This window comes from Wolffia australiana, chromosome 4, assembly GCF_029677425.1.
Source record: "Wolffia australiana isolate 7733 chromosome 4, ASM2967742v1".
In the NCBI taxonomy this organism is placed as follows: domain Eukaryota; kingdom Viridiplantae; phylum Streptophyta; class Magnoliopsida; order Alismatales; family Araceae; genus Wolffia; species Wolffia australiana.
This window is the reverse complement of record NC_135838.1, coordinates 18737492-18746934: the sequence shown is the minus strand read 5'-3', so window position 1 is coordinate 18746934 and position 9443 is coordinate 18737492. Positions and strand designations below refer to the sequence as shown.

Here is a 9443-nt window from a genome sequence, read left to right as displayed (position 1 = left end):
ACTTCTTCAGGTACGACAGAGCGCTAGTACTGTACTGCCAGCCGATCATAATGAAATGGCTGCCAGCGCACTACGATGGCAACGAACCATCATCCTAAGTTTGCTCGTCATCTCTCACTCTCTTATCGCAAACATTTCAACAACCAAGAGTTATATAATTTCTGGAGCGAGATCTAGGAAAATAAACGACTGATCGATATTTATTCTACCAGAGAGCAAACGCAGATCGACACGGTCACGGGAAAACAGCAACCGCAGTAAAGTCGATCAGGATTTCAAGGGAATGAATATGAAGTAGGCAACAATCAATGCGGAGTAAATACCATAAATAGCAGTCTCTAACTAAAATTTCAAGTAACTCTCTGTCTACCTCCCACACAAATAAATGAATGCACGGAGGGGATCGGAAGAAGAAAAGTCCACAGAGACGCCCGTCGCCTACACCGCTACAACGAAGGCGACGAGCATCGCCAATCCCGCCATCGCCATCGATCTTGTCACTTCCGCCGCGCCGCCCTGAAAAACGATGACGTGTTTCGCAATCAAGAGAACCGCATGCGGAGATGGACGGCCCAGATCAGATCTTCCACTGAGAGAAATCGGTGGGGGAGAATTTATTTCATAAAAAACGACAAAAAGGCCAAAAAGCGGAGCAGCAGATCCGACGGCTACGATACGACGACAAGACCCGGGCACGACAACCGAAGCTCTGTCGTACGGGCACGAGAAAAGTCTCACTCAGACAACGGACTCCAAAATACAGTCAAAACCGCATTTAAAGTACCTGACATCCGCCTCTCCGAAAACAGTGATTAATTAAAAATGCGTAGAATTTAAATTAATTGCATGAGCGCGGAAAGAATGGAAGTTTTCAAAGGAACAGGACAAGTAACAGTGATCAAACCGGAAGAGATGGACGTACCGTTTCATCGGCAGTGGGAGACGTGGCAGCCGGAGATGGCCCGGGGGTCTCCGCAACGGACGGTGCAGGAGAGGCGACCGGCGACGTCTCGCTCGGTGCAGGAGCGGGCTCTTCAGAGGCGGACGGGACGGGAGATGACGCGATGGTGGGAGAAGGGGCGGAAGCGGGGGGGAGAGCTGGCGGGGTAACAGGCGGAGCGGACTGGGGGGCGGGGACGGGGGCCGACGCTGGGGGAGGCGAGGGCGGCGCGGCCGGCGGCGCGACGGGCGCGGTCGCGGGCGCTGCCTTGGGCGCGGAGTGCGGGGGTGGGGGCGTGGGGGCTTGGGCAGGAGGGCTAGGCTCGGGGGCCTTCACCGGGGCCGGCCCAGGAGCCGCGGCGGAAGGCTTGCTCGGGGCTGCGGCTGGGGCCTTCGACGGAGCGGCTGTTGGGCCGCCTATTGGGCCCTGGCCCGCGACGCAGGCCGCTGCCACCAGCGCTAGGAGCACCGCTGTGAGTAGACTCCCTCGTTCCATTTCCCTCTTTCTGGCCGCCGGAGAAGAAGAGAGGGAGGTTGATGAACTCGGGGGAGAGGCGGTACTGACGATACAACGAGTACTAAGGAAGTGTATTTATAGTGAGGGTTCAAGTCTGTTCTTCTTTTGCGGGGTTGGCTGATGCGACAGGGAGACAGTGGGAGGTGAGGTCACCGCTGGCTTTCTGGCTTCCTCTCGGTCTGCGGTCTTTTGAATCGCGACGACCAATCTTAGTGACCGTTGCCACCTCGTCGAACATCCGACGTCGATGAACCGCTGGGCAGGCCACGTGTCGAATCGGACGGCTACTAGCGCACGAGGTCCGTACCCACGTTGTTCCCTGATCGCGTCGTGGGACGATCCGTCCGTTAGGCTTTACATCGTGGGGCCCAGTAAGTTGGGCCTAATGGGCCTTTTTTCATGTGACTGGGTAACGATTGGGCTTTGTTTGATAATGGGCCTTTTCTCAGGCAACCCATAAACGGTTGGGTTTTTGGTCTGACAGCTCTATCCGGAGCGAGCTGCTCTCGACCTCTCTCCCGGCGCCATCGTTCTTCTGGCCCAGCCATGGCGGCGGAGCTCTCCTTCTTTGGCTTGTCGGCATCCTTCGCCGGCGTCGGTGCGCGGTCTCTGTCCAAGTGTCGTTCGCCTTATGGAGTTGTGTGTCCGGTGAGAAAAGCGGTGGTTCCTCTGTGCGCGGCGTCGAAAACTGCGACGAGGACGACGCAGGAGAAGAGGCAACCGAGGGGAATTACAAAAGCTAGGCCCGTCTCTCCCGCAATGCAGGAATTGCTCGGCGTCGCCGAGATACCCCGCACCCAGGCCGTCAAGGAGATTTGGAATTACATCAAGCAGCACGGCCTTCAGGTCTTCCCTCCCTCTCTTACGGTCTTTATGGTTTTTGATTGGCGGAATGTTTAATTGCTGTGCTTCCTTTTTGGGCTTTATCTTTCGGAAATTTATCGATTCTAAATGACTAGGGTTCTGTAACTTCATCTCTAGTCTTCTTATCTGTAATTTATGTTTGTTAACTCAGAAAGCTTTAGCTGTGTAATTTCATCTATAGCTGCGGTTTTCTGGGAAATGTGAGTCATGTTTTTTGGTTTCCTCGTGGATTTTTCATGGCTTCAGTGGTGTCTTGACTTTTGTCAGCCAATTCTTACTGCTGGGCGACGAGTAAGTATGTGTTTATTTGCGTGAGAAACGGACGATGTCCCGCAGATTGTTAATTGCTTTGAAAATGTAAAGACGAAACATTGCGCATTTGTATACACATAATCGAAATTAACGGCAATGATGCGGCTAACCTTTTATAGGGGTATTAATGCATCTTTTAATGCGAGAGAGAGTATTACGTACTTTTACTGGTATCGAGGTACGCCATATTTAATTCAAAATGCATAATGGGGACGGTCTTTTGTGCTTTGTATGAAACCGGTATGCTATTACCATGTTCAATAAAGGAAACGTTCTCCAATCTGCAGTCTCAGTGAGACATATCTTTTCTCATCTATGTCTGAGGTTGTCGAAATGATCCGTTTGGTTTCTGTTTAAAATCTTAATGTGTTCTTACAGATAATTTGAGGCCTGCTATAAATGCAGCTATCATTGTGAGGGTTTATGCGCTTCTTGATGTTGTCTCATTGATTTGTCGTGCGAAACCGACGATTTTCGATTCTCACCCTCGAGCCTTTTCCCACATGGACTCGTGTGGAATGAACTTCTTTTCTCTCGTCTCTTGTAGTTAATAAAATTTGCTCTCTCAAAAACAAAAAAATCAGAAAAAAATCGCGAGAGCCTGGCGCACAATTTATGGCGTCTGACCCTTTCTGTGTACTGTCGAATCATCTTCTATCTTGAATAAAGAACGTATGGTGCTCAGCTTTATGTGAATAAAATGTGGTTTGACGGGATAAGTTTGTGGAAATTAATGTTCAGATCAGAGAAGGATCAACAATGATAATATGTTCTGTTCCTGACAGGACCCGGAGGATAAGAAAGTGGTTATCTGCGACGAGAAGCTGAAGCCCATTTTCGGCGGCCGCGATCGCGTCGGATTCCTGGAGATTTCCGGGCTGATCAACCCCCATTTTTCCAAATGATCTCCCCATTTTTCAACTATCATCATGACCGTCCTTTCGATGTTTCAGCGGACGGAAGCTGCGCCCGGAGAGGAGACCCATTGAATGTAGTGATATAAAAAATTCATTTTTCGCGTTAGAATCTATCTATTGACTTGCTTCGCAGCTCGTTTAACATGGGACAGTTACTATCCTTGTTTTATGACCCCTTCTCCGGGAAGTATGGCTGTCGCCTGTCGCAGCAGAATTTCAGAAGATCCGCCGGACCTCATCGATCGGACGGTCCACGTTTTCCCTCCTACTGAGGAAGCCCAAAGGTGGCGCCTTTCTTGAAAGGGCACCACGGGGAAGAATGAATGCTAGCTAAAACCGCGTGAATCACCGAATTTCAAGTCAATAAAGGAAACTTCTTTCCGTGTGGGGGACCTCTGTAGCCTGCTACAAACCCTATCGCACCCTAATCGAGACAAACATATAATACACAAAAAGAGACAGAGAGAAAAAGAGAGGATGAAGATGAATGAAGTGAAGCATGAACTCAATCAATCTCAATAGATCCGGGGTTACAATACGAGCTGTTCTTCCTCCACCACAAAACCAGAGACCCACCAACAAAGAAACATCATGCAAGGAAGAAGGATGACGACGAGGGGACAGACAAATGGGACGACGGACGACGTCCGGCGGCGGCCTCTTCGCCGACGCCGGCGGTATGGTGACAGCGTAAGAAACTAAGCTTCACCTTTTATAAGCAGCAGAACGCAGACGAGGAAACGAACCCTACCTAGAGAAACACGGAGAAGGGGGTCTGCAATTAGAGTATAAGAGCTTCAGGGAGGCCCGGGAGAGGAACGACCTGTGAACAATTACGCTCCTATTTACAGAAGACAAGAGATGTTAAAAAAAAACCCCCAAAGCTCGAACCGGCGGCCTTCTTCCCCCTCCCTCGAACTCTAAACCTATGATGAGAGTCAGCAGACTAGAACACCTACGGGTATAGACACAGCTAACTAGACCTCCACCCTCCAGACGATGTTATCGACGGCATTGGAGGGCTTACCCAGGGCGGCGACCTTGGCGCGGTGCGAGCCGGGCTTGGCCTTGTCGGCGCGGTTGAGCTCGCCGGTCTCGCCGACGGAGCCGCAGCGGATATCGGCGGGGGGGATGAAGCAGTCGATGGAGAGGCCGGGGACGTTGAAGGCGACCTCCTCGATGGTCCAGGCCTCCTCCATCCTCGTCTTGCTGTGGCTCATCGCCATCTCGCCGAACCTGAAGAGGGTCACCACCGAGCGCCCCGAGTGCGCGATCATGATCCCTTCCACGGCGCGGTAGTCTTCCAGGAAGGAGTTGATCGTCGTCTCCCAGTAGACGGCGTCGCCGCCCGTGCTGGACTGGATTCTCGTCAAGTGGGAGTCCTCGACGTGGACGAGCAGCCCCGTTCTCTGGCTGAAGTACCCGAACATGACGTGACGGATGATCTCCGCCGGGCCCTCGCTCCTCGCCTTGAGCGTCTGCGGGTCGGCGCAGAGCTTGAGGATGAAGCACTCCTCCGAGCCCACCTTCTTCTCCCCGATGCACCGCGCGTTCGCGAACATGCTCGCCGTCGTCCTCGGATCGAGCCCCTGATCGAGAATTCCGGGGGTTAGCCGGAGAGAGATGGAAGGAGAGATTTGGTTGGGTCGGACCTGGAGAGCGCGGCGGAGGGGGCGGACGGGGCCCTTGGCGGCGTGGGCGCCGAGCCAGGGGGTGTGGCGCCAGACGAGCTGGCCGTTGCAGCCGGCGTGGACCTTGCTGCCCCCGACGGCGAGCTCGACGTACCACATGTCGGGGTTCATCTGCCAGAGGACGAACCCGCCGGACTCGGCCGACCGCGCCGCGTGGCGCGTCTTCATCACCTTCGTGGCGGTCTCGAACTCGGAGGCCACCATCCTCACCTTCCCCATCGCGTACGCGTTGCGGATCGAGCTCTGCAGCTTCTGCCCGCCGGAGGCCGCCGTGTACTGCTGCAGTATGTACTGCGCCGACGACGTCTCCTGCAACCACGACGACGTCTCACATCAGAGGGGGATAGAGGGAGAGAAGGTTAGAGAAGAGGACTGACGATGGGGGTGTCTTTGATGCTGAGATGGGGGAGGGGGTCGGAGGAGCAGACGTGGATGGGGGCGAGAGGGGCGGCCATAACGCCGAGGAGGAGGCGGAGGTCGGAGCGGCGGTAAGAGGAGGAGACGGAGGAGGAGGACATGGACGGGGCTCGGGAGAACTGGCCCTTCATCCAGTGAGCCCACTTCTCCTTCCTGCAGTCCCGGTCGGCCGCGGCGGGGTCCGGCGGGCCCTCCATTAGCGGCGCCAGAGCTTCGCCGGCGGGGCGGAGGCTGCCGGATCTGGAGATGAGCGGCTCGGACGAGTTCTGGGTCCGGGTCGGCTGGGCGGCGCTCTTGCTGCCGCGGCGGCGGAGAAGGCCGGCCATGGGGGAGGGCGCGCGGGGCGGGCTTCCTGTTCGGGTTCTGTTCCGGGTCCGGGCCGGGGAGAGGCCTCTCACCACCTCCTCCTTCAGCGCGGAGAAGAAACCCTGCTTCTTCTCCATCTCGATCCCGAGAGAAAACGAGCAGACGACTGAGCTTGGTCTCCTCGCCTTCTCCGCCGCTCTTCTCCGGCGGAGGAAAAACTCAGATCTGCCGACCAGAGACGAAGAAAGAAAGAAAGAGCGAGAGAGAAAGAGAGAGAGAGAAGAAACTGGCTATGGCGAGCGGAAACCGATGCGCGGTTGGGTGATGAGGACGGAAGAGAATAGACAGGAGAGAGATGGCATCGGCGGTTTCTCGGGACCGTCGACGCTTTCCTTTCCTTGCGGCTGCCCTCCTTCTCTTTCCCACTTCTTCTTCCCCGGTTTTGTTCACACGCTCTTCCCCCCTCTCTCCTCTCTCTCTTACTGCAACTGGAGCGAGAAAAGCCAGAGAGAGAAAGAAAGCGAGACGTCAGAAACCAGAGATAGGAGAAGAAGAAGAAGCTGCAAACCGTATGGTGTAGACATAGAGAGAGAACGAGAATGATGGGGGAAGGTGTAGAGAGAGACCCGTTTCGCTAGCGAGGCGGGCCCATCACGCGGCGTGGGGCCAGACCCACAGGAAGGACTCGCTCTTGTTTTTTTTTTTTGAAAATTTAGGAAAACGAATAACATTATTTTTAGGATAAATCTTGTTTTTATAATAGAAACAGAGACACCGACACCCGGACCGCCATTAGTGACAGTGGAAGAGACCTCGAAGGAAAAGCTCGTAGGACGTATTCCGCATCTGCTCCGGATCAGTAGTGCCTGCGAGCAGACCCAGCAGAGTGGTCCTTTTCTCTGTTCACAGACACCCTGTGATGCAAAACGAAGAGTTTTTTTCCCTGCGGAAGGTGTCGGTCATGGCTATACTCGAAGCTTGCCTGCGAGCAAGGAGAAAGAAGCAATGTCGGTGAACAGAGGGAAATTTAATTTTCGGAATTTTAACTAGGGTTTTCGCAGGTACATTCACGGTGATTCTGCCCTAGGGTTGGTGCGGGGTAGCTAGCTGGAGGACCCCTCACGCTTTGCCGTAATCGACTCCCCCTACTCCCCCGACTCCCCCGGTTTGTGATCTTTTTCTTGTTTCTCGCTTGCTTGCCGTCGACGAAGGTCCTCCTCCTCCATTACAGACGCGAGAGTAAGGGTTAGGGTTAGGGTTGTGGGCACGTGCTGGATTCGTCTGTAGCTATGTAACGAACAGGGGTGGGGGGTCGTAATTAAAAACAAAGAGAAGTTTTTTACGGGCTCTCCGCTGGCAAGCCATGAGGCTCGTCCTTGTCCTGGCAGATGCGGACGAGGAGAGAGTTGTTGTTTATCGCCTCCGGGGAGCCAACTTGGCGGGGGTCTTACGTGATCTCTATCGCCATTCGCCACAAATCAGCAGCAGGCGAACCGTTTGACTGTTTTCAAACCCGTCTTAGAAAACCCTAGAAAGAAACCAAGACGACGCACCCTCCCCATCCCCACTTCCCCATCAGAGAGAGAGATAGAGAGAGATAAAGAGAGAGGACGCCTCTGCTGTTCCATCAATCAGAAGACCGAATCCCCACCGCATCACATCAGTCTACTAAGAGAGAGAAAGAGACAGATAGAGAGAGAAAGAGAATATCATGGGAGAGGACGACCCTCGGCGGGTATTGCGGAAAGATGCCCGCCAAAGTCACGGGCAACCTCTGTAAAAACCCTCCCCCAGACAGAGCGAGAGTAGACAGAACGCAGAGTGAAAGCAGAGAGAGAGAGAGTGTAGATAGTATAGAGAGGGAGAGAGAGAGTACATCTTAGGGACCCAAGAGAGGGAGAGAGAGAGTACATCTCAGGGAGAAAAGAGAGGGAGAGAGATAAAGAGTCGGTATCACAGAGAGAGTAAATAGAAAAGAGCAGAGAGAGTGGTAAAGAGATAGTAGATAGAGATTGAGAGGGAGAGAGAAAGAGAAAGTAGATAGCACAGGCCACAGAGAGTGAGAGGTAAAGAGAGAGGAGTAGATAGCGCAGAGGGAGGGAGGGAGGGAGAGAGAAAGAGAGAGTAGATAGCGCAGAGGGAGGGAGGGAGAGAGAAAGAGAGAGTAGATAACACAGAGAGCGGGAGGGAGGGAGAGAGAAAGAGAGAGTAGATAGCGCAGAGGGAGGGAGGGAGAGAGAAAGAGAGAGTAGATAACACAGAGAGCGGGAGGAAGAGAGAAAGAGAGAGAGGGAGAGAGAGAGAGATTTGACAGCAGAGAGAAAGATGGAAAGAGAATAGATAGCAGAGAGAGGGAGAGAGAGAGTCGACTGCAGAGAGAAAGATGGAAAGAGCGAGAGTCGACTGCAGAGAGAAAGATGGAAAGAGCGAGAGTCGACAGCATAGAGAGAGAGGGAAATGGAGAGAGAGAGTCGATAGCAGAGAGAGAGAGAGCGGGAAAGAGAGAGAGTCGATAGCAGAGAGAGAGGGAGAAGGAAAGAGAGAGAGAGAGAAAGAGAGAGAGTCGACAGCAGAGAGAGAGAAATAGAGAGAGTCGATAGCAGAGTAGATAGCAGACTGAGAGGGAGAGAGCGAGTGAGTAGACAGCAGACAGTAGAGAACAGAGAGAGAGAGAGGGAGAGGGAGAGGGAGGGAGAAGACAGAGTTAGAGAAGCGAGCAGAGAGAGCACGAGAGTAGACAGAAGAGAGAGTAGAGAACAGAGAGAGAGAGAAAGTGAGAAAGCGAAGGAGAAAGAGAGAAAAAGAGAGAGAGAGAGAGAAGACAGTTGAGAAGCGAGCAGAGAGGGAGAGAACACAGACAGCAGAGAGAGTAGAGAACAGAGAGAAAGAGTATGGAGCAGAGATATCACCCACACCACACGTCATCATGCTAGGTATTGTCGTTGACCATGGGGCCCACGAGTGGACCTTTGACTCTCTTCTCAGAAGATGATAGAAGTGAAATATCAGAAAAATATGTGAATTGTTTGTCACAAGGGAAGTCAACGTCATCTCAGGTTACCTCGACGGAAAACCCTGATTTTTTCGCAGGAAGTAAAAACTCGATTTACCGGTCTAATTGTAGCGATTAGTTACAACTAATCCCAGGCGGAGTTTGAATATGAAGCTGGCTGGCCTCTTCGTACGGGGTTTAATTCCTGTTTCCAGAGGCTAGTCTGATCGCTGTCGACAGAAGTTAAAGCTGCGATCTCCATCGCCGCCGATCTCTTCCGCCATGTAAGAACAAGGTAAAGTCCTGGAATTCCATTGCGAAATTCGTTATGAATGACTTGAGACACCTCTGATGATTATACGTTTGCGGATCAAGATATACCTCAAGTCATTCGTTGCCTCTTTTCCGGACGAAGTGTGCCAGTTCTCCCTCGTCACGTCCGGTCGTTCGAATTTTACTGTTTTTCTTTTAATCTTTTGCAAAATGGT

The 9443-nt window shown here is 52.9% G+C and overlaps 3 protein-coding genes and 1 long non-coding RNA gene across 5 annotated transcripts; 1 reads left to right on the top strand and 3 right to left on the bottom strand.

Moving 5' to 3' along the window:
- Nucleotides 1-295: 295 nt before the first annotated feature.
- LOC144702227 (uncharacterized) lies at nt 296-1517 on the bottom strand. Its single transcript, XM_078574182.1, has 2 exons — nt 923-1517; nt 296-516 (listed from the first exon to the last, which is right to left on the bottom strand). Exons 1-2 carry the CDS (start codon nt 1433-1435, stop codon nt 439-441), a joined length of 591 nt encoding a protein of 196 aa, XP_078430308.1. The 5' UTR covers nt 1436-1517; the 3' UTR covers nt 296-438.
- A 415-nt stretch (nt 1518-1932) lies between these two features.
- On the top strand, nt 1933-3718 carry LOC144702228 (SWI/SNF complex component SNF12 homolog). Its single transcript, XM_078574183.1, has 2 exons — nt 1933-2302; nt 3418-3718. The coding sequence occupies exons 1-2, from the start codon at nt 2003-2005 to the stop codon at nt 3535-3537; spliced, it is 420 nt and encodes a 139-aa protein (XP_078430309.1). The 5' UTR covers nt 1933-2002; the 3' UTR covers nt 3538-3718.
- Nucleotides 3719-4033: 315 nt separating this feature from the next.
- LOC144702226 (glutamyl-tRNA (Gln) amidotransferase subunit A (DUF620)) lies at nt 4034-6526 on the bottom strand. Its single transcript, XM_078574181.1, has 3 exons — nt 5618-6526; nt 5202-5549; nt 4034-5138 (listed from the first exon to the last, which is right to left on the bottom strand). Exons 1-3 carry the CDS (start codon nt 6098-6100, stop codon nt 4527-4529), a joined length of 1443 nt encoding a protein of 480 aa, XP_078430307.1. The 5' UTR covers nt 6101-6526; the 3' UTR covers nt 4034-4526.
- A 148-nt stretch (nt 6527-6674) lies between these two features.
- LOC144702229 (uncharacterized) lies at nt 6675-7568 on the bottom strand. 2 transcript variants are annotated; one of them, XR_013581210.1, is made up of 3 exons: nt 7307-7542; nt 7029-7183; nt 6675-6945 (listed from the first exon to the last, which is right to left on the bottom strand). It is a non-coding gene; the product is annotated as an uncharacterized LOC144702229 (long non-coding RNA). The 2 variants fall into 2 exon arrangements; XR_013581209.1 differs by having other exon boundaries at nt 7029-7568.
- Nucleotides 7569-9443: the final 1875 nt, after the last annotated feature.

Excerpts from the sequence above, each read along its gene's own strand:
- LOC144702227 (XM_078574182.1), bottom strand. The coding sequence starts at position 1,435 with ATGGAACGAGGGAGTCTACTCACAGCGGTGCTCCTAGCGCTGGTGGCA. Across the intron at positions 517-922 it reads CTCCCACTGCCGATGAAACG|GGCGGCGCGGCGGAAGTGAC; the intron begins GTACGTCCATCT and ends ATCGTTTTTCAG.
- LOC144702228 (XM_078574183.1), top strand. The coding sequence starts at position 2,003 with ATGGCGGCGGAGCTCTCCTTCTTTGGCTTGTCGGCATCCTTCGCCGGC. Across the intron at positions 2,303-3,417 it reads TCAAGCAGCACGGCCTTCAG|GACCCGGAGGATAAGAAAGT; the intron begins GTCTTCCCTCCC and ends TGTTCCTGACAG.
- LOC144702226 (XM_078574181.1), bottom strand. The coding sequence starts at position 6,100 with ATGGAGAAGAAGCAGGGTTTCTTCTCCGCGCTGAAGGAGGAGGTGGTG. Across the intron at positions 5,550-5,617 it reads GCATCAAAGACACCCCCATC|GAGACGTCGTCGGCGCAGTA; the intron begins GTCAGTCCTCTT and ends TCGTGGTTGCAG. Across the intron at positions 5,139-5,201 it reads CCCTCCGCCGCGCTCTCCAG|GGGCTCGATCCGAGGACGAC; the intron begins GTCCGACCCAAC and ends ATTCTCGATCAG.